The 24,708-nt window shown below is 31.7% G+C and overlaps 2 protein-coding genes across 4 annotated transcripts in view; one reads left to right on the forward strand and one right to left on the reverse strand.

The window, feature by feature from the left end:
• Nucleotides 1–24,708, reverse strand: part of LOC413568 (probable G-protein coupled receptor 158) — a 168,449-nt gene that overhangs the window by 83,942 nt on the left and 59,799 nt on the right. The gene's annotated exons all lie outside the window — the stretch shown is intronic.
• On the forward strand, nt 16,020–18,416 carry LOC100577915 (mediator of RNA polymerase II transcription subunit 2). 3 transcript variants are annotated; one of them, XM_026442460.1, is made up of 3 exons: nt 16,021–16,162; nt 17,643–17,862; nt 18,100–18,416. In XM_026442460.1, exon 3 carries the CDS (start codon nt 18,105–18,107, stop codon nt 18,399–18,401), a length of 297 nt encoding a protein of 98 aa, XP_026298245.1. In that variant the 5' UTR covers nt 16,021–16,162; nt 17,643–17,862; nt 18,100–18,104; the 3' UTR covers nt 18,402–18,416. The 3 variants fall into 3 exon arrangements, with proteins under 3 accessions (XP_006566864.2, XP_026298245.1, XP_026298244.1); XM_026442459.1 differs by lacking the exon at nt 17,643–17,862 and adding an exon at nt 16,371–16,484 and having other exon boundaries at nt 16,029–16,162; nt 18,193–18,416; XM_006566801.3 differs by lacking the exon at nt 17,643–17,862 and having other exon boundaries at nt 16,020–16,162.

The raw sequence follows: 24,708 nt of genomic DNA on the forward strand, positions 1-24,708 counted from the left end.
GTCGCAATTTTAATATACTCTCTAAATAATTTTATTCTCGATAACGCGTGCATTTTTATTGATTTTTCAGAGCCAATTATATTATACTTTCCTATAAAATTTTTAATTTTCCATTTCAAAGATTATAACATTCGAGTCTTGGACAATTTCGAGTTGTTTAAGTGAAAATATCAGAAAAAGAAATATATCTCAAATTACGTTAAATAATCGAAACTTTCATCGTTATTTACAAGCGCAACAAAAACATGGCCACAAAATAGCTTGCAGCATTTCGACAACAGCCAGAGATAACCCTGAACTTTTCAAACACGAATTACAAATTGAAAACCGTGGCTCGCGACACTCTCGCGTGTTCGATTAGCAATATTTTAACCGTAACAATGAAAACCGTAATGGTGGGACCGTAAATCGGACTCGTACCATCGAGGACATCCAGTTCGTCTCTCCCATTTCCATGACAATATAAATCAAACGCGGAAGATTTACGATCTCTCACCGTCGTAAACATCAACCTTCCCCCTCCCCCCGACTTTACCTTTTGACTTCCGGTCCGTAGGATGCGAGAAGTAAGTCTGAATCGTGTATATGTGTGTGTGTGCGCGCGATGAAAAATGCGATCGTTAACGTCGCATTAACCCGACTCATGCACGCTTTTTCTCGATAGAATTATGCCTGGCTACGGATCGGCGAAGAAGCCATCTGGCTATTCCCTTACATCATCTTTCCTCCTTCCTGTACTCATCCATTTCGAATATAATATAGAGAAAATTTCTTTTTGGGAAAAGGTGAAGGGAAAAAATTCGATGCGAGATCGACTGTTATTGTAACATCGAATGTAATATCATCGATGCGAGCACACGCGATTGATTTTCCTCGAAGAGAAAATCAATGAATTTTATCGGTTCGTTTAAAACCGATCGTTTGCCGGTTGTTGGTTCAGCCTCAATGGCGAACGTATGGAGAAACTGGAAAAGTTGTAAAGAAAGCGGAGAACAGAGACGAGAGTTACGACATTGGGCGACGTAGATTTGGAATTTTAAAGAAACGAGAGGTATACTTCACTTGCGGGAAAGACGGAAAAGGAGTGAGACATCTAGCGGCGATAAAAGTAAATTCGTCGAAGATATATTTCCTCCGTTGCGTAAAATTGTAATCTTTTATTTATATTTTATTCTATGAAAATATCGTTAAAAGTTATGGAAAAATATGTACCAATTAATTACTAAATCTTGAATAAAAAATATCAATTTCCAAATATTTTGATTACAAATTGAAAAACCAATATCTCTCTCTATTATGGATAATAATTATAGGTAAAAGAATTTTGTTTTAAGAATAATTTTTATCGAAGATGAATATTTGATAATCGAAAACCAATGGAAGTAAAAATTCTTTTTGACTAGAAATAACCATTATCGATAATGATAAAAAGATTCTTTTTTTTCTCTTAATTGTTTCAAAGTTTCACATTGATCGAAAGAAAATTGTTAAAAATACAAATCTTCTAAAACAAAATATTTAGATTTTCTCAAAAAAAACTAAACTTTCGATCAACGTGAAATGTATCTTTTCAATATTTTCAATCGATAACATATAATCAAAGACAACAAACATTTCATTCACCCCATCAAAATATGAAAGAAAATTAACTCAGAGTGTATGAGTGAAAAAAAAAACTATCATCATATCGTCAACAATCTCAACAACTTTTGCTTTCAAAAGAAAAGTAATATCCATCTTACGTTTCACCTTCACCGCATCTCTTTATTCCTAAAATTTCACGATGAAACGAGTTCTTTTTTTTTCCCCCTCCCCATCTTTTGTTACGACCGACATACGTCGTACATACCCCCTCCCCCGCCCTCGAGATGCTTGGCATCGGATTTCGGGTATTACGTTGCGGAAAATCGTCGATGTTGTAAATCGGACGATGTTCGTAATTCCCGCGAACGAGGGATCGATTGAAACCGCGGTACACACACACACACATATGTATACACACATATATACACACGGTGAACGAAGGGTTACGGGAAGCCGGGCATCGAGCACGTTGTATATTAATTCGCATCGTCCAGGGAAACCGCCAATCGGTGTACGAACCGTTAAACTTCTACCCGATAATGGGCCTCGCAGCCACTTACGTGAAACAGAAATTTGAATTTGCTTCGCTCTCCCGGCTTCCACGCCTCGAAAATGTTCGATTAACAAACAGTTTTGACGAAAGTTCGATTCGTGCGTACGCATAATTTTATCACGCCAATATTTTATCACGAAATTTCGACACTTGTGTTTGCTCGTAGAGGATAGATATATATGTATATATATATAGAGAGAGAGAGATGGAGAACGCGTGATGCGTCACGTTTCAACTTTTTTCCCTCGCAGTTTGTTTAATCCTTCGTGAAATAGATTTGGATTATCGTCGCAACGGTAAAAGTGATAAACTGTTCTCGAATACGAATTTCATTCCATTTCTTTTTAAATTAAAACGAATGATTCCATCGAAACGAGACCGTATCGCTGAGAAGAGGTTATGTTCGAATCTATCGGTAACGTGAATATAAGCTATTCTACTTAACCGACCGATACAAATATCATCTCGCCAATCGTTTAACTCGAATTCCTTTAATTGAATCGACTTATATAACCCACTTCATCCTATGACAATAATACTCCTTGTTCTTATTGGCCTTTAAAAAAAGCTCGTTCCACTTCTTTCATTCGGACTATTTAATAGTTTCGCGCTATTCCACAGTATTCTGCTCTATAATTTTACCATACTTTCTCTCTCTCTCTTAAGATCCTTTTCAAAGAACAATCCTTATCCAGACACGCTCCGACATTCCACCACTCTTTCCTTCTTATATCCCCATCCGGATAACTCCTCCGTTTCTTTCTCTCTCGTCCCCTAAATCCTCCATTCGCGGAAAGAGTTGGAGAGAATACAGCTCGCAATTATTTCGCGATCGAGGCCGGAGTATAAATTAGCACGGAGGTCGAGAGAACGAGAGGAGGAGGAGGAGGAGGAGGAGGAGGAGGAGGAGGAGGAGGAGGAGGAGGAGGAGGAGGAGGAGGAGGAGGAGGAGGAGGAGGAGGAGGAGGTGGAAATTAAACTCTCTCTCCCTCCTTTTTCCAGCCGCACGACTACAACAAACGTCGTTTGCATACGACACGGATTCGGAACGGTTTAAAACGGATAAGCCGCGGCATGAAAGATTCGTTAAAAGGCGAAACTTCTTCCGCGAGGGAGAACATCTCGCTTCACTTTTTCACCGCTCGATTTTTCCAACACCAAAGTTTTCCAAAAGATTTTTTTTTTTTTTTATTATTATTATTAATTCGAGAACAGAGAAGTTATGGAAATTATTAGGAGGAAGCGAGGCGTGATCGATCGAAACGAAAACGCAGCTGAGAACATCTCGCTTCGCTTTTTCACCGCTCGATTTTTCCAACAAAGTTTTCCAAAAGATTTTTTTTTTTTTATTATTATTAATTCGAGAACAGAGAAGTTATGGAAATTATTAGGAGGAAGCGAGGCGTGATCGATCGAAACGAAAACGCAGCTGCTTGCTCCTCGTGATCGGCCGTTTCGATTGTTTTCACGTGGAAGAGGAGGAGGGGGAAGGGGAATCCCCACGTGGCGGAGTTCTTTGTAATATTCTCGCATAATTTCGCGCGGAATTCGACGGGATAGAATTTTGAAATTGAATGGAACGGAAATTCGAACATTCGGTGTGCAAGTTTTCGAAGTAGGGAGGGGAGGGGGAAGATGTTTGCTAAACGGATAGATGAACGATTTGTTGAAAACGTTGATGAGGAATCTTCGTGAATATGGTAAAATTATTCTGTATTCATGAGAGATTTGAATTTGAATATGTATATATATATAATGGAATCAAAAAATTTAAATTAATATGTCTAACAATATTTAATATATAAAACTGCGATTTGTAGGTTATGTGCGAAATATTATACGCGTCACGCGATCGTTGTTTCGATTCTGTTTTGCCCCTTTTTCAGCGATACAATGAAGTCAGAGTAAAGGAAATCGACACGATTCCACGTGACATGCTTTATTCCTTTATCGAGCGCATTTCTTTTCTTCGTCTTCGTTTCACTATTCTAATATTCGACAAATTCTTTCTATCCTCTCTGACCAATTAAATCTAAACAAATTATAAGATCCTCTAGAAATAAAAATCACACGTCTATGTAATATTATAGATGTATAATTCTTATTTTATTTATTAAATATACTGTTTTCTTCTCGCTTTCAGCTCGTTTCGAACATTTTAAGGACTCGATTCTTCCACTCGAGCCTATTAAATTAAATTGAACAAATAGAAACAAATGAAAACAATGAAATTCAATGTGACAAAACTCGCACCATCTGAGAGGGGAAAAAGAAAGAGAGAGACAGATTCGAATATCTATTTTCTCTCGGGGATCAACGTATTCAATAATAAAAGAGCGAAAGAAGCGAAAGACAAGGGAGCAGGAGAGGCGAGGTCTGCTATCGATTTCACGATTACGTAGCGTCAGTTGCCGATTTTCCCACGGCTTTTCCCGGAATCGTGTAAGCCAACTAAGGTGCTCGTATTTCCCTCCCCTCGATAAGGGAGGAGGGAGAGAAAGAGAGAGAGAATCGTCGAAAATCGTGGTAAATCTGTCGTGAATCCTCCTCCCATTGTCGCGAGGTCTCAGATTTTTCGCCTGGCTAACCCTTCAGGGGTGTCCTCCTCCTCCCCAACGAGTTTTCCCCGAACTCATTCGACCCGAAAATTCCACCTTCCAATTTCCGTATCCCAAGAAATAATTAACAATACCTTTACATTTTGTTCAGAAATATTCTAGGTTTAAGGGGTGAAGAAAAGTTTGGAGAGTTTCTTTTCTGACGTTGAAGAATTGGAGAATTCTGTATTGTTCTTTCTTTCTTTTTTTTTTTTTTTTAATTGTCAAGTGACTTGCATAATATTTCAAAGAGGTACGAGGCAATCTTTTCCAATTCAGATATCATAGTTTGATTGTTTAAAAATGTGTGATAACGTTCATTTTGATGGCAATGTTGAGCCATTTCTAAAAAATTTTGGTTCATTTGTTTTTTTAATAAAAAGAACTGTAATAGTTGAGAAAATTCTAAAGTGATCATTATCTATAAAAATAGATCCTATAAAAATATTCTTTTTATTTTAAAATGGCAAAATGAAAGTAAAGCCTCCAAATTTTCTGTCTTTATTAACAAGTAAAGAGTATCCAAAAATTAACGCAAGATTTGAATTAAATATAAAAGAGAGTTTTTATGAGAGTTTTTATCTTTAGATATTTATTTTTTTAAGAATCATAAAATACGTAGGATAGGATTATTTATGGAATACATCGACTCTTAAATGACTCTCAGCTGTCAAATTGTTCTTTTTTCAGGGTTGCCAACAACTTAATTAACAAAAATGGCGGCAAATTCAAATCTTGCGTTAATTTTGATAAAGGACACTCTATATATTAAATATATGACAAATATTGCCATATAACGTTTCCTTCTTCCAATCGTTTCCAATTTCGAGAGATTTTCAAACAATTTCCCTTATCCCCCCACCCTCACTGCTTCTAACTTTTGTTTTTCAATTCGAATACACGCGCGGGATACAAATCTTCGGGGTGAAAAAACAAGTATCGAAGCAGTCGTCCCCCTCTCTTTCTCTCTCTCTCTCCAAAAGCGAAGAGATAGAGACAGAAAGAGAGAGAGAGAGAGAGAGAGAGAGAGAGAGAGAGAGAGAGAGAGAGAAATAAAGAAAGAGAGAAAAACAGAGAGAGAAAGAAAAAGAGAAACAAAGATAGAAAGAGAGAAACAGAGAGAAACAGAGATAAAGAAAGAGAGAAACAAAGACAGAAAGACAGAAACAGAGAGAGAGAGAAACAGAGATAAAGAGAGAAACAAAGACAGAAAGAGAGAAACAGAGAGAAACAAAGAGAGAGAGAGAGAGAGAGAGAGAGAGAGAGAGAGAGAGAGAGAGAGAGAAACAGAGAGAGGAAGAAAGAGAGAAACAGAAACAGAAAGAGAGAGAGAGGAACAGAGATAGACAGAGAGAGAGAAGAACAGAGACAGAAAGAGAGAAACAGAGAAACAGAGAGAGAGAGACAGAGGCAGAGACAAAAAGAGAGAGAGTACAGGTCATAAAAGAGGGAAGAGAAATCTTGAGAGTATAAACTCGAAAATGAGATCGTCATGCAAATGGAGCAACTTAGACCAGATATCTCGAGGATATTGCGCTCGCGTGGAATCGCGAAGTGAGGTCATAAGTGACGATTACAAGTTGCTCGATAATAAGTTTGCATATATCCGTGACTCGAGTAAAAGAAAAGAAAGAAAGGAAAGAAAAAAAGAAAAGAGAAAGAGAGAGAGAAAAAAAAGTAATCGCGTGTTGCACGTGAGAGTTTTGCCTTACCGTTCCTTCGAAATTTCACCTCCGTTCGCTTCCTCTCCCCTCCTCTCCCTCAACGTTTAATTAAAACTTCGCAGCCAGATATGATTTCATTTATTAATCGACCACTCCACTCTCTCTCTCTCTCTCTCTCTCTCTCTCTCTCTCTCTCTGTGATGGACGAACGAAGATGGAAAGATTTAATATTTTATCGCCTGTATATAATGCAAATTTAACTTTTAATAACTCGGCCGGTAAATGTAGAAAAGTGGAACATTAGCAATGTTGGCAACATTGAAAGAAACCTAACCTGGATGTAAAACCTGGTTAACTTTTTTTATCGACGCGAAACGAAACTCGATCCTATTTCATATTCGTGTAATCGTTTGACGAATAAATATAATTAGATAGGAATATAATTGGAAGATAAGTATAAGATAAATATAATTAGAAAAGAAATATGGTCTCGATTTTTAAAATTTTAATCTGAATTTAATCTATCAAATCTCAAGTATACGATGTAATCGAATAATGTCATCGTACGTTACGAATATGATTTGTATGTAGAAAAAAAAATTTGAAGATAAAAAAAATAAGTAACATATCTTCATTTGATTCCATTGTACCAAAATTGTTTGTCAAAATTTGAGACAAGAAGAAAAGGTATCCATCGTTAATCGAAGGAAATGAAATCGTCGCGAAGAATCTTAACCTAAAAATCTTGATCCAACTTTAAACTTGATTCAATCCTCGAACATACTTTCTCCGCGAGAAATAAATAAAACGCTCTGGGGGTTGGTTAATAAATTTAAGAGGTAAACTCTGACTCCAACCTAAAGGGGATGAAGAAATCAGTGTTTTAAAGAAGTTTAATCAGGCGAAATGAAATTCCACTTTGAAAGAAATATATTGTTGAAAAGAATACTTAAGAATTCTTAAGAAGAGGGGTGGAAGATTAATTAATCGAAAACGTGTATTTATTATTCAATAAATTTGCACGAATCTCTCTTCTTCTCTCTCTCTCTATCTTTGTTTCTCTCTTTCTTTCTATCTCTGTTTTTTTCTTTCTCTCTCTGTTTTTTTCTTTCTTTCTTTCTCTCTTTCTCTCTCTCTCTCTATCTTTGTTTCTCTCTTTCTTTCTCTCTCTCTATCTTTGTTTTTCTCTTTCTTTCTATCTCTGTTTTTTCTTTCTCTCTCTGTTTCTCTCTCTCTCTCTCTCTCTCTCTCTCTCTCCCTCTCCCTCTCCCTCTCCCTCTCCCTCTCCCTCTCCTATGGAAATTCTAAAAGTTGGCAATTTGTATTTATCTCCCTTATAAGGATCCAATTTCCTCTTGGAGATTGCGTCTTCGTCTTCTTTGCCCTTTATTCCACTACGTGCTATTAATAAAGCCAAAACGTCTTTCTTGTCACTTGCAAGATAAACTTGCATTTGAAATGCTTGCTCCACTTGCTTCTCTATAATTGATCCATATTAGTTATGCAAACTGGATATCATTTGATTCAACCGTAGAAATACCGTTTCATTTGTCTAACTCTATATACGTTACTCCACTTGTCTAACCAAGTGTGATTTATGTTCCAGTTGTCCGACCAGTTGTTTGTTCCTTTAATCTACTTGCGTAATAACTATGCGTTTCTATTTCACTTGAAGTCTGACAAGGAATTATTCTATTCCAATAATCAGAAAAATCTTTATTCTTTTGAAATTGTTTGATTAATTGATTGATTTTTGGAGGAGGGTTTTTTTTTTTTCTTTTTTTGAATGTTTTATTTTTCTCTGAGAAGAGACACCACTGTTTCACTTGAAAACTTTTCCCTTAATCCGTTTGTTTTCATCATGAACCCATTGTTCTATCAATAACTGGCAGTCATTTCTAGTATTTTCTTTATCAATGCTTCCTTTATCGCTCTTTTTGTAATAAAAACAATTCTTAATCTGACTTGTTTGTCAGTCGAAAGTTGGCTGATTGAAAATCTCAAATCCTGTTTTGATGATGGGAAGGAAAGATTGTTTGTCCTCCAATGGTATTCCTCCTCTTATCTTATATGATTTCTAACAAATGATACGATTTCCATATCTTGTTATATCTAATTCTCAACAAGCATTGTTTACTTTTCAACTGTTTGGCTGATTAAGCAGTGACACGATAAACTTTAATACAATTTAATAAACAGAAGTGAAGCCTTCCACAATCTTTCATTCCACCGTATCAAGATCTACGATGCTTATCAATTCTGGTTAGCAAAACTCGTTCAATTAACCTGAATGCAAGGTATTCCATTAAACCAGACAGAAAAAATTCCCATAACTTTTTATTACCTAGCGCCTGGGTACAAGCGGTAGAAACCTCAAATTGGTGTAATGGTAAAAGTAATAGTTTCATTTTAATAAAATTCTAAACTGCTACTTAAGGAAAAGATGTTTTACAACGCGAAATCACACCCTTCCATTATGACCACCAATGGCAACGTTTTATCTTTATACTCTCTGTCGTTCCCTTTTAATGAAATTAATTCTGAACTACCTACTATTACAAGATGCTTTGCTTCAGTAATCTCTGCAACTATCGTTCATTTCCATCCATCATTTGTCCAACTTTTTTCCACTGCTCAATTCTTTTTTATGATAAGCAAGAAAGTGGAATCATGTATCCTTATTGTTCAATATGACTATCTCCACACTAATTCTTTTGGATGCACTATGTCTTCAGAGCTAGTTATATATATATATATATAATATTCTTGATTTAATTTATAATTCTTCTAAAAAAATCTTTTGCCTAGTAAAAGATATACAAGTTTTCAAAGAAACTATTGAATTGACTATCTCCACACTAATTCTTTTGAATGCACTACACTGTAATGCCTTCAGAGTTAGCTATATATAATATTCTTGATTTAATTTATAATTCTTCTAAAAAAATCTTTTGCCTAGAAAATCTTTTGTACAAGATATACAAGTATTGAAAAATTTCTGATCACTAAATCCTTTTCAAAGAAACTATTGAATTGACTATCTCCACATTAATTCTTTTGGATGCACTACACTGCAATGCCTTCAGATTTAAATATATATATATAATACTCCTGATTTAATTTATAATTCTTTAGAATTCTATAATGCCTTCAGATCTAGATATATATATCTAATATATATATATAATACTCTTGATTTAATTTATAATTCTTCTAAAAAAATCTTTTGTAAAAGATATACAAGTATTGAAAAATTTCCTTTCTGATCAAAGAAACCCTTTTCAAAGAAACCATTGAATTCACTAGTTCTTTTGGATGCATTACACTGTAATGCCTTCAGATCTAGCTATATATATAAAATACTGATAATTTAATTTATAATTCTTCTAAAAAAATCTTTTGCCTAGTAAAAGATATACAAGTTTTCAAAGAAACTATTGAATTGACTATCTTCACATTAATTCTTTTGGATGCACTACACTGTAATGCCTTCAGATTTAAATATATATATAATACTCCTGATTTAATTTATAATTCTTTATATATATAATTATATTATATTATAATTCTGTAATGCCTTCAGATCTAGATATATATATATATATATATATATATATATATATATATATATATATATATATAATACTCTTGATTTAATATATAATTCTTCTAAAGAAATCTTTGAAGAATTATAGTGAAAGATGTAAAAGTATTGAAAAATATCCTTTCTGATCACTACACCCTTTTCAAAGAAACTATTGAATTGACTAATTCTTTTGGATGTACTATACTGTGATGCCTTCAGACCTAGCTATATATATAATATTCTTGATTTAATTTATAATTTAAAACATCTTTATACAAGTATATCTATATACAAGTATTGAAAAATTTTCTTTCTGATCATTAAAACCTTTTCAAAGAAACTATTGAATTGACTAATTCTTTTGGATGTACTGTAATACCTTTCAAAGTTAGCTACGTATATATAATACTTTTGATTTAATTTATAATTCTTCTAAAAAATCTTTTGCCTAGTAAAAAATATACAAGTATTGAAAAATTTCCTCTCTGATCACTAAACCTTTTCAAAGAAATCATTGAATTGTATCAGCTGCTTTGATATTCAGATATAATAGAAATTTCTTTGAACTTTTTTTCCAAAGTTTTTTGAATTGCCAAGGAAATTTACTTTAAAGGTATCCATATCATCTTTTGCATCGTCTATTTTTTTTTCTTTTCTTAATAAATATCTAAATAAATTAATTGGATCCTCACGAGGATTTATTAACATTAAAGCTTCGTAAGCAAGAGATAATACAATCTATTCGTGATATTACATGCTCATAATGAACGAGTATTATACGAAGGAATTCAGGCTCTCGAAAGTAATCATTCTATCGACCGGGTTTATTGGATGGCTCGAGGCTTTTATCGTGTCTGGTGTTAAAATTAAAGCTGCAGTGAAATTTAAACTCGAATTCCGGCCAACACCCTGCATGCATTTTTGCCATTTGCAATTTGAGAAACGCAACAGCACCGAAAATTTGCCAGAAACGTGCATAAAATTAACATTTTTCAATAAGCTACGTAATTTATATTGATGAATTTGAATTTTCGAATTTTTCCCTGGAAATGAAATATTTCAAAAGAGCTCGATCTTAAAAAAATTTCGAGCATAAATATCAACTCGTCTTTGAAAAATTGTCGCCAAGATAATGGAGATAATTAAATCATAACCATAAAATTAAATAATTTTATTGCTACGAGTAAGTGAAACAGTGAAATTAAATAATTTTATTGTTATGAGTATAAGTAAAACTGTGAAATTAAGTAATTTTATTGTTATGAGTAAATAAAACAATGAAATTAAATAATTTTAGTGTTATGAGTAAGTGAAACAGTGAAATTAAAAATAATTTTATTGTTATGAGTAAATAAAACAATGAAATTAAATAATTTTATTGTTTTAGTTAATTTTAGTTAATTTTATTGTTATGAGTAAATAAGACAGTGAAATATTGTTTGTTTGCAAAACACTCGAATTTTCTCTTTTAAGGGTTGTAAAGAAGAAAAAAATATTGCAAACTAAGGATACGAAGTTCAACTTTGTTTTCGTTCAAGTTGCATCAGAAACTTCAAGCTTTCGATCGAAACTTACCAAGATTTAATTCCTAAATTGTCGCCAAGTTAATGGAAAAAATTAAACCATAACCATAAAATTATTTAATTTTATCGTTACGAGTAAGTAAAATTAAATAATTTTATATAAGTAAATAAAACTATGAAATTAAATAATTTTATTGTCACGAGCAAGTGAAACAATGAAATTAAATAATTTTATATGACTAATAAATAAAACTATGAAATTAAATAATTTTATTGTTACGAGTAAGTAAACCAATGAAATATTTGTTCAAGAGATTCGAATTTCCTCTTTTAAGGATTGTAAAGAATAAAAAAATATTGCAAACTAAGGATACGAAGTTCAACTTTATTTTTCTTCAAATTGCATCATAAACTTCAAGCTTTCGATCGAAATCAAGATTTACCAAGATTTAATTCGTGAAAATTGTACAAATCGTAAAAAAAAAAAAAAAAAAGAAAAAAGAACACGATTTTTTCACGCGAGGAATTGAAAAGAAAAAGTCGATATCAGGGAAATGAAGAAGAGAGGGGAGGAAATAAATGAAAAGGGGATAAACTCGCGGAGAGTTACTTAATCCTCGCGGGATGATAGCGCATTAAGAATGATTGAAAAATCCGGTTACGCGACGACTCCAAACACGCTCCGTCCACGGTTTCGAGGAGGAGGAAGAATCGTGTGGGAAACGAGTGGTTAAAACGAGTTATCGAAGTTATCCGGATTCGATTTGCGACGCGAGAGGGGAGGAGGAGGAGGGAGAAGGGAGGAGAGAGGTTCTTTTCGCGCCGAGGTTCGTTGAACAAGGTTCGGGCGAAACCGGATTCGTTGAATTCGGTGAGGCTATGAGATGAACGAGTGACTGAGGCGAGGATCCGTTGAAACTGTTTGGAAATTGAAGAAGAAGAAGAAGAAGAAGAGGGGGGGGGGGAATGAGATTTCGTCGAAAGAATGGCATTTGGTATTTTGGGAAAGAAGGAATGAAAAGTGAAAAGGAAGAATGAAACGCGAGGAAAAAAAATAGAAATTTGTACGTTTTCTTGAAGGAGATTCTTGATATTTTGGGAAAGAAGGAATGGAAAGTGAAAAGGAAGAATGAAACGTGAGAAAAAAAATAGAAATTTGTATGTTTTCTTGAAGGAGATTCTTGATATTTTGGAAAAGAAGGAATGGAAAATGAAAAGGAAGAATGAAACGTGAGAAAAAAACATTTGTACGTTTTTTTGAAGGAGATTCTTGAGACTTGATATTTTGGAAAAGATGAAATGGAAATGAAAAGGAAGTAATTAGGAATTGTTGAGAAGAATTTAGAATTTAAGGCAAGAATTTGTTAAGAAATAAAAAAGAGGTGACTATGATTGTTGATTAAGGAGAGGATCTGTTAAAAAATGAAAAAGAAGTGGTTATGATTGTTGACTAAGAAGAGGATCTGTTGAAATGTGAGAAAAAAATAAGATATGATTCATATATATTTCATTCAAAAAATAATACTTGGTATTTTGAAAAAAAAAAGAAATAGAAATAAAAAAAAAAGTGATTATGATTATTGACTGAGAAGAGAATCTGTTAAAAAATAAAAAAAAAAAGTAACTATGATTAATGATTAAGGAGAAAATTTGTTAAAAAATAAAAAAAAAGTGACTATGATTATTGACTAAGAAGAGTCTATTGAAACATTGAGAAAAAAATGAGATTTGATGTATATTTCATTGAAAAAATGGTACTTGATATTTTAAAAAAAAAGAAATGGAAAACAAGTGACTATGATCATTGACTAAGAAGAGAATTTATTCAAAAAATAAAAAACAAATTATTATGATATTATTGACTAAGAATCTATTGAAACATTGAGAAAAAAAATGAAATTTGATGTATATTTCATTGAAAAAATGATACTTGATATTTTGGAAAAAAAGAAATAGAAATAAAAAGTGACTATAATTATTGAGGAGAGAATCTATTGAAATATGAGGAAAAAAGAAACAAATTCATGATGTACATTTTCTTGAAGGACACTTGATATTTTGGAAAAGAAGAAAAGGAAGTAAAAAATAAAAAGGAAGTTGAAAAAAATGCAATATATACTTTTTTCTAAGAATAAAGGAAAAAGAAGAAAACAGAAATAAAAAAGAAAAAGATAAAGAATAATGGAGAAGGGGACAAAGTAAAATGAAAGGGAAGAAAAAAGAAAGCAAGATAAAGAAATGAAAGGAACAAAGAGAACAAATAGACAAGAGAAGAGAACATTTTCAAAGTTATATTCTTTGACTTGCATTCTTTCTCTGTACAAAGGAAAAATATAAAAATTAATCAAATTATAAAGAAGGTATCATCAAACAACTGAAAAGATGATAATAAAATATCCTTCTATTTATATACTCTTGTTATAATGCTATACCACCTCGATTGCAAATTATTATCACTTTATACATATATATTCACTTTCTCAAATTATATCATAAAATGTATAATAAAATTCTTAAAATTTTCTTCTCGATTCACTCGATCGCAATTTTACGTAGAAGTTGATATTTATCACAAATTACAGTCGAAGATTGCGCTCATAATTTTTCAATTTTAAATTAAAAATTGCCTCGTTTCTCTTCTCTTATTCTACAAATAAATCCTCGTTTCTCAGTTGAGAAATAAATATAAATCTCGCACACTTCGTACAAATGTAATCAGTATTAAACAAGTAAAGGTCTGTCCAAACATTAACGCAAGATTTGAATTTGCCGCCATTTTTGCATTGTTGCCAACCTGAAAAAAAGAACAGTTTGACAGCCGAGAATTTAAGGTTAATAAAAATGGAGCGTTGTACGATGCAATAACGTGTCTTCATTATTGAACAATATTTTAAAAATAACATTTTAAAGACTCTTTTTTACATTTAATTCAAATCTTGCGTTAATTTTGGGACACCCTTTATATATGTTTAATCCTTAGATTAATTTCAAGAAATTAAAATTAATATCAGTATATTGTGATAAATTGATATATGTTTAATGCTTAGATTATTTGATTAATTGGGGGAAAAGGAGACAACCAAAGAATTTATTTAAAATAGAGGAAAGAAAAGTTAATTTTAACGATATAAATTAGATAAATTTTATATACGTGTTGTATTAATTTTGTATTGTATTTAACGCTTAAATTATTTGAACACCGAATTGTGGAACACCGATCGAAGAATTTATTTAAAATTGGGAGAGGAAAGAAAAAAGGAAGATAATTTTAACGATATAATAAATATTATTTCAAAAGGATTGCAAAAGGAAGTCACGTGGCAAATTTTCGGTTGAAAACAGTTTCTGAAACTCGGTTTCACGATCATTAAGGCCATCTAATAACGTTAATAACGAAACTATCGTTGAAAAACAATTCATCGTATAATTCATCGTACGATGAGCTAATAAATAAGTCATTTGATTTGTTTGTTAAACGCTCGTTAATTTGTAATTTTCAAGAAAGAGAACACACGGCTCGAAAAACACGAGTATATATTTTCAAGTGATTTGTGACATAATAAAATTATATTTCTAGAAAAATTGATATATATATATATATATATATATATATATATTGTATCGTATTTTTTTTTTTATTGCTTATTATCAATTCTATACATTTCTTCATAATAAAAATTTGATAAATTATAATTCTTTAAATCAGAATTACAGAATTTTAATTTCATTTCACATATCAATGATTTTTGCGATTCAGTGAAACCAATAATGTAATGACAATTATACATAAATTTGAAAAATATTACTTAACTATCTATTGGACATGTTACATGTTATATGTCAGTAGAATACGTTAAACACACATTTTATCATTATTCAAACATTTATACAAGTGATAAAGAAAAAATACAAATACAAATATTAAAAATGTTGCAGATTGCAGATATTAAAAATATTCGATATAAGGTTGAAAATATAATATTGAAAATATAAATATAATGAATAGAACGAACGAACAATAATAATAATTTAATAATAATTAATAATAATTTATTTGAAAAATACTACTTTACTTTTCTCTATCTAATAATTAAAATTTATATTAATTATATATATTATTATATATATTATTTATATTAATATAAATTAATATTCAAAATTTATATAATCAACGTAATTAATATACGTAATATACATAATCGTAACGTATTATTATTACAATCTCGATAAATAATATTAATCAAATACTTACACGAAATATTAATTAATATCAATATCAGAAAAAAGTATAAATCACACAACCTATTATATAAATTCTACTAAAATAAATTCTATCACCATTGAATTTTAAAATAAATATAAAGCATAAAGAGGGAGGGGCAACATCTTTTAATAATATTTAATGTAAATGTATATCTAATGATTATATCATAAATTTGTTTCCAGATTAAAAAGATATAAAAATAAAAAGAGGAGGGAAGAAGAGAGATAGAGAGATAAAGAACCAGATATGATAATGATAAAAGCTTAGACGTTAGACTTAAACGTTAGACATTTGAAGAGAGCAGTAAAGCGAACTGTTTAAGACAGGAAGAAATCTGGTACGAAGTTTGGAAAAATTTTGAATTGATATTTCAGAATTCTCATCATCTTCGGTATGTACGTTTCGTTCAATTTGTTAGATCATATATTAATTTAAATATTTTTGTAATAATATATAATAATAAATTAGTTAATACATAGTATTAGGTATATAGATAGTTAAAATTAGAGTTTAAAGTACTATATTATTTCATTATGAGTAACATTTGTGACGTAATAAAATTCTGATAAAATATTATATCGTATAATATAAATTGTTAGAGGCAATGTCGGACGAATATGTCGAAAACACGTGTGAAGACAATGTAAGCGAAGTTGAGAACGAAAATCAGGAGAATGATGATAAAGACAAAAATGATGGAAATCAGGACGAAAATGAAAAAGTATTAAACAGAAAAGAAAGATATATAACCCATAATTATAAATATCCACCACAGCTTGATCATAAAGGTGAAATGAAAATACCAGAATGAACCTCAATATGAATGTCGTATATTATGAATCTAAAAAGATAATTAGTATATAGAGAAAAATGTTATTTGTTTATAAATTTAAATAAAAAGAAAAATAAATTTTCATTTCAAAAGGTAAAATTTCTTACATTCTTTTTTCTCCCACTTCGACAACTCAATACAAAATACAAATTATCGATGAATATTTTACATGTTAAATATCAGAGAGATCACTTATAATTGTGGCTAGGGGATAATCGATCGATTAGATAAATCAAAGGAAAAAAAAATAATAATAATAATTCAAGCAATCAACATTCCTAACCTTTCAATCTAACTTGTTATATTGTATTTTTTTTTTTATTGCTTATCATCAATTCTATACATTTCTTCGTAATAAAAATTTGATAAATTATAATTCTTTAAATCAGAATTATAGAAATTTAATTTCATTTCACATATCAATAATTTTTGCGATTCAGTGAAACGAATAATGTAATGACAATCATACATAATATTGAAAAATATTACTTAACAATCTATTGGACATGTTGTCAAGAATAAAAAAATCACAAAAAAATAGAAAATACAAATATTAAAAATTTTGCAGATTGAAGATATTAAAGATATTCGATACAAGGATGAAAATAATATAAATATAATGAAATGAATAGAACGAACGAACAACACTAATAATTTAATAATAATTAATAATAATTTATTTGAAAAATACTACTTTACGATTCTCTATCTAATAATTAAAATTTAATATTCAAAATTTATGTAATCAACGTAATTAATATACGTAATATACATAATCGTAACGTATTATTATTACAATCTCGATAAATAATATTAATTAAATATTTACACGAAATATTAATTAATATAAATATCAGAAAGAAGTATAAATCACACAACCTATTATATAAATTCTATTAAAATAAATTCTATCACCATCGAATTTTAAAATAAATATAAAGCACAAAGGAGGGAGTGGAGGGGGAAGGCAACATCGTTTAACAATATTTAAGAATGTAAAATGTATATCTGATGATTATATCATAAACACTTCAATTAGTTTCCAGAATAAAGAGATATAAAAATAAAAAGAGGAGAGAGAGAAAGAGAGAAAGAGAGAAAGAGAGAGAGAGAGAGACGAAAAAACAGAGATAATGATCAAAGCTAAGACGTTAGACTACGTTCAAAGAGAGCAGTAAAGCGAACTGTTTAAGAGAGGAAGAAATCTGGTACGAAGTTTGGAAAAATTTTGTATTGATATTTCAGAATTCTCATCTCCGGTACGTACGTTTCGTTCAATTTATTAGATCATATATTACTTTAAATATTTTGTAATTATAATAATGAATTAGTTAATACATAGTGGTATATAGGTTAGGTTAGGTTAGGTTAGGTTAATATTAGAGTGTTAAAATTAGAGTGTAAAGTAGAGTGTATTATATTATTTTATTATGAGTAAGATTTGTGACGTAATAAAATTCTGATGAAATATTATATCGTATAATATAAATTGTTAGAAGCAATGGCGGACGAACATGTCGAAAACACGTGTGAAGACAATGTAAGCGAGGTTGAGAACGAAAATCAGGAGAATGATGATAAAGACGAAAATGATGGAAATCAGGACGAAAATGATGGAAATAAGAACGAAAATGATGGAAATCAGGACGAAAATGATGGAAATCAGGACGAAAATGATGGAAATCAGGACGAAAATGAAAAAGTATTAAACAGAAAAAAAAGATTTATAATCAATAATTACAAATATCCACCACAGCTTGATCATAAAGGTGAAATGAAAGAACTATATACACCTTAACTAATATGAATGTTATATAATATAAATCTAAAAAGATAATTAATATAAAAAAAAAAAAATGTTATTTGTTTATGAATTTAAACAAAAAGAAAAATAAATTTTCATTTCAAAAAGTAAAATTTCTTACATACTTTTTTCCCCCACTTCGACAACTCGTGACTCGATAAATTTTATTCCAGGAAAAAAAAAACAGACACTAAAAATTAATTTAATCGCATTATTTCATCATTTCATTCGCAATAAAAATATTAACTCGTTATTATTCTGATCACAAATCATACAAAATACAAATTATCGATGGATATTTTACATGTTAAATATAAGAGAAATCACTCATACTCGTGGCTAGGGGATAATCGATCGATTGGATAAATCAAAAGAAAAAAAAATAATAATAATAATAATTCAAGCAATCAACATTCCGTGTTACGATCTAACCTTTCAATCTAAATTGAAACAAATTGAAATATAGTATCGCTAAATGAATTCCAACGTTCGAAATCAAGCGATTAACGATTAACGTTTCCCAAGATTTTTGCGGCTAAGAAAATGATAAGAAAATGATAAACGGAGGGGACAATTGAAAGAAGCAACGAGACTTGGCCATGAACCAACATTCCACCGACGATTCTCCGTGCACAGCCTGTTCACAATCGTGAATGCAGCATCGCATACGCTTAGAAATCTTATTACCTTGGCTTTCGAATTATCGAAAATTATTTACACAGCGGATTTATTTGCCCGAAATTATTAACGCGTTATTATGCGTTCAAAGCAGGGAGTGAAATTGAGAAATTCTTGGATACACTTTGGAAACGAGAAGATTTACAACTCTACAACAATTATTGGATTGGCAACTAAGTAATTGCGGATTTCAGTTATAGTTGACGACGATCTAATCAAAGCAATAATTGATTCGGATCGTCACAATACAACTCGTGAGATTGTAGAGAAGCTTCATGCATCGAAAACCACTTAAAACAACTTGGCTATGTTCAAAAACTCGATACATGGGTTTCTCACGAACTGAAAGAAAAGCATTTAACGCGACGCGTTAACAGCTGCAATTTGCTAAAGAAACGTAATGAAAATGATCCATTTTTAAAACGATCGATAACTGGCGATGAAAAATGGGTCGTTTACAACAATATCGAGCGGAAAAGATGGTGGAGCAGGCCACGTGAACCAGCTCGAACGACATCAAAAGCTGGTATTCGTCGAAAGAAGGTTTTGTTATCAGTTTGGTGGGATTACGAAGGAATTGTCTATTTTGAACTCTTACCACCCAACCGAACGATCAATTCTGTTGTCCACATCGAACAACTAACGAAATTAAACAATGCGGTTGAAGAAAAGCGGCCCGAATTGACAAATCGAAAAGGTGTTGTATTCCATCGTGACGATGCAAGGCCACGCACATCTTTGGTCACTCGACAAAAATTATTGGAGCTTGATTGGGATGTTTCGTCACATCCACCATATAGTCCTGACCTTGCACCATCCGATTACTTTTTGTTTCGATCTTTACAAAACTCCTTGAACGGTAAAAATTTCAATAACGATGATGATATCGAATCGTACCTGATTCAGTTTTTTGCTAATAAAAACCACAAGTTTTACGAACGTGGGATTATGATGCTGGCTGAAAGATGGCAAAAGGTCATTGATCAAAATGGGCAACACATTACGGAATAAAGTTATTTAGTTCCATGAAAAAATTGTCTTTGATTTTCTAAAAAAAATCCGCGATTACTTAGTTGCCAACCCAATATTTTTCGAAATGCAACATTTCTTACCATTATTTCGATTTACAAAACGAAATTCTCTTTATTCGAATAATTCGGACGCTTAATTCGCCTGGAATACGAAATTATTAGACGAAATAATTAACGGAGTGACGAACGATTTTTCGATCCTATGAGAAAGAATATAATCGTCTAAAATACCTTAGCTTTTAATCCTTTGACGATTTCCTTTGAGGATAATCGGAAATGGATTTCTCGATCTCAAAATCTGAGCGAAGCTGCATCGAAAAATTTCCATCTTTCGTCTCGCACGTATAAAACTTTCCACTTTTTATCAACTGTTTAAACTGCTTAATTCGTATTATTTTATTATTTTCTGACGCTAAATTAAATTTACACACAATCTGATCACATTGCACAGTGTGCAATACTGTTATGTTATTTCTTATACGACGATTCGAATGATACAAAGATTGTTTTCCAAGATTCGTTCTATAAATTAACAGAGATTGAAAAGGTTATCATTCGATAGTATCAATATATAATTTTTTTTGTTTAAATCGCGTTAATTGGATGGAAATAAATTATCGATATTTCGTAACGAATGAATGTAAGAAAACATTTGATGAAATTAACATATTGTGACACATTTCAGCAGCCAAAATTTCAATAACAAATTTTCATTAGGGGAGGAGGGGGGAGGGGATTGCAGTGACTCGTAGTCAAATTATTAAAACGGTTTAATTAGAAATGCCAACGGAACACTGGGTTTCCCATTCAGTGAATGAAATTTGCTAGATTCAACGGTAACGTTATCTCTATTATTTTTATAATTACCATTATTACTGTTGTTATTATTGTTGTTATTGTTATTGTTATTGTTATTATTATTATTACTGTTTTAATTTTCCACCTCGTTATTACATCATCCCTCGATAATTTACACGTCTCCCAATTAAATTAAATCGAATCATTCGTTCATCTTTTTGTCGATGATTTGTAGATAATCGGTCGAAACGTGAGTTTTCTTTGAAACGAGAGGAGAAAAAACAGTGAGAGTCGATCACGATTTATTTATTTTTATATGAGCAGAGAAAAGAGGAAAAGAGAGAGAAGAAGAAAAAAAATGGATTTACATATTTTAACAACGAGGAATCTAGGAAAAATTTCGCGTGAAAAATCTATGAAAAGTTACGTTTTTAATGAAATTTAGCATACATGAATGAACGAATTAAATGAATGAAAAGGTAGGGCAAAAACACGTGTGAAATTTCGTTTTTCTCGAGAAAGAAAAATTTATCGCGCGACGTGCTTCCATATTTGTCCCGATTTATTAAAATTTCAAATTCGAATTACACGTCGAGGATTAATTTTTAAAAACATCCTTATTTACTTCTCTCTTCGATGCAATATGAAAAACAAAACTATTGATGTATATAAAATATATATATATTTTTCGAACTAAGCAATCCAATTGTTCCAATTCATCGAGCAAGAATCGACAAAGATTAAATCTATAAATTCCATTACGATTAATTATTCCACCAATGGATACAACTAATTAATTTTAATTAAACACGCTTATTATTGCAAACCGTCGTGTTAATTAAATAAAAAAAAATCCTGCGTTGAAACGTTTAAGCGAGACGAACATTGGTCAATCGTTCCAGATAGAAAAGATTCGAACGTGTATGCATCTCCTATGTTATTTAGAATATTCTTGTAGAATTGGGGAGATCCGCAGAGGGGGAATGAGAGAAAGAGAGGGAGGGAGGGAGGGAGAATGATATGGCGCACGTGGAACGCAACCGCAGCCGACACAACTCGCGTTTCAATCAAGCCCCCTCAAGCCCGGAAGTCACGCGACGTTGAAATACCAGCGGCAACCGGCGTTCCATGCGGCGGCGAGACCGGGTAGACCGAATTCCCTCTGTCTCTGGTACAACGATCCTTCTTCATTTTCCCCCCCGAGATTCTGCTTTCCTCAGCCTCCACCTCCCCACGTATATATTTATGGCCGATCGAGCTGCACCTCCGCGTATGCGGGAAAAGGGGGAGGAGGAGGAGGAGGAGGAAGAGGAGAAAGAAGAGGAAGAGGAGGAGAAGGAGGAGGAGGAAAAAAGAGGAGGAGAAGGAGGAGCAGAAGGAAAGAAGAGGAGGAGGAGGAGGAGGAGAAGGAAAAAAGAGGAGGAGGAGGAGCAGAAGGAAAGAAGAGGAGGAGGAGGAGCAGCAGAAGAAAAGAGGAGGAGGAGGAAAGAGGAGGAGGAGGAGGAAAGAGGAGAAAAGAGGAGGAAGAGGAGGAGGAAAGAGGAGGAGGAGGAGGAGGAAAGAGGAGGAGAAGGAGGAGGAAAGAGGAGGAGGAGGAGGAGGAGGAGGAGGAAAGAGGAGGAGGAGGAGGAGAAGGAAAGAGGAGGAGGAGAAGGAAAGAGGAGGAGGAGGAGGAGGAAAGAGGAGGAGGAGGAGGAGGAAAGAGGAGGAGGAGGAGGAGGAAAGAGGAGGAAGAGGAAAGAGGAGGAGGAGGAGAAGGAAAGAGGAGGAGGAGGAGAAGGAAAGAGGAAGAGGAGGAAGAGAAGGAGGAGGGGGAGGAGGAGGAAGAGAAAGAAAGAGGAGAAGGAAAGAGGAAGAGGAGGAAGAGAAGGAGGAGGGGGAGGAGGAGGAAGAGAAAGAAAGAGAAGAAGGAAAGAGGAAGAGGAGGAGGAAAGAAGAGGAGGAGGAAGAGGAGGAGGAGGGGTTGCTAAATCGAGGCATCGATTTCCGGTTGAAATATACTAGGATCTAGTTAGAATCTATTCACTGTGATTGTATTCGATTATTGAAAAAGAGGTGAGGAGGTATGAGAGTATATTTCAGAAATAGATGGACTTGTATGTACTTTTTTTTATTTGGTTTTCCATTCTTCTTAAGATTGATCTGATTTATGTGTGTCAAATGTCTATTCTATATTTTGTAAATTAAATTAATATTTTAATATAGAGATGGACTTGTACTTGTGTTGACTTAGTTTCTTCTTAAGATTGATTTGATTTGTGTGTGTCAGTTCAAATGTCTATTCTGTATTTTGTAAAATAAATTAATATTTTTAATACAGAGATGGACTTGTACTTGTGTTGATTTAGTTTCTTCTTAAGATTGATCTGATTTGTGTGTGTCAGTTCAAATGTCTATTCTGTATTTTGTAAATTAAATTAATATTTTTAATGCACAGTGTTTCAGAGATAGATGAACTTGTGTATGTACTTTTTTTATTCAGTTTCTCATAAGATTGATCTGATTTGTGAGTGTCAGTTCAAATATCTATTCTGTATTTTGTAAAATAAATTAATATTTTAATACAGAGATGGACTTGTATTTGTGTATATTTTTTTTATTCAGTTTCTCATCCTCTTTATCTGATTAATCTGATTTGTGGTCATTGAAATGTAGGAATGTGTTCCATTTTGAAAAAGAAGTGACAAGGAGAGATTTTGCAGCTCAAATCTATTCTGTATTTTGTAAGACAAATTAATATTTTAATATAAGTAAGATTTTAACACAGAGATAGATAGATTTGTATTTGTGTGTACTTTTTTTTATTCAGTTTCTCATCTTTCTTAAGATTGATCTGAATTGTGTGTGTCAGTTTGTCAAATGTCTATTCTGTATTTTGTAAATTAAATTAATATTTCATAAGATTTCTCATAAGATTGATCTGATTTGTGAGTGTCAGTTCAAATGTCTACTCAAATGTCTATTTTGTAAGACAAATTAATATTTTAATACAGAGATGGATAGATGTGTACTTGTGATTTGTACTTGTGTATACTTTTTTTAATTCAGTTCCTCTTTTTCTGATTAATCTGATTTGTGGTCATTGAAAGTAGCAGGGATGTGTTCCATTTTAAAAAAAAAGATGATGAGGGGAGATTTTGCAGTTTAAATGTCTATTTTGTATTTTGTAAGACAAATTAATATTTTAATGCACAGTGTTTCAGAGATAGATGAATTTATATATACTTTTTTTATTCAGTTTTTCATAAGATTGATCTGATTTGTGTGCGACACTTCAAATGTCTATTCTGTATTTTGTAAAATAAATTAATATTTTAGTACAAGATTAAGATTTTAATACAGAGATAGATAAACTTGTACTTGTGTATATTTTTTTTTATTCAGTTTCTCATCCTCCTTAAGATTGATCTAACTTGTGGTTACTGAAAATAGAAATGCAGGGATACATTCCATTTTGGAAAAGGAGAGATTTTGCAGTTCAAATTCTATTCTGTAAAATATTTTGTAAAATAAATTAATATTTTAATATATAATATTTTCTTATTTATGTGTACTTATGATTGATCTTACTTGTGATGAAAGTACAAAGGATTATGAATCTAAAATTAAAATCATTTTTCTTGTTGTTCCATTTTGAAAAAGAAGAAAGATTTTGCAGTTCAAATATCTATTCTCTATTTTGTAAAATAAATGAATATTTTGATACATAATATTTCTTTATTTATATGTATTCTTTTTTATTCAGTCTCTCATCCTCCTTAAGATCTGATTTGTGATTATTGAAAATAGCAGAG

The sequence above is a fragment of the Apis mellifera genome, linkage group LG8, assembly GCF_003254395.2.
Source record: "Apis mellifera strain DH4 linkage group LG8, Amel_HAv3.1, whole genome shotgun sequence".
Lineage (NCBI taxonomy): Eukaryota > Metazoa > Arthropoda > Insecta > Hymenoptera > Apidae > Apis > Apis mellifera.

Bases quoted from the DNA above. Each gene is read 5' to 3' on its own strand.
- LOC100577915 (XM_026442459.1), top strand. From the start codon at position 16,376: ATGTCGGACGAATATGTCGAAAACACGTGTGAAGACAATGTAAGCGAA. The intron at 16,485-18,192 runs ATGAAAAAGTAT...ATAAAGACGAAA, and splicing joins TGATGGAAATCAGGACGAAA to ATGATGGAAATCAGGACGAA.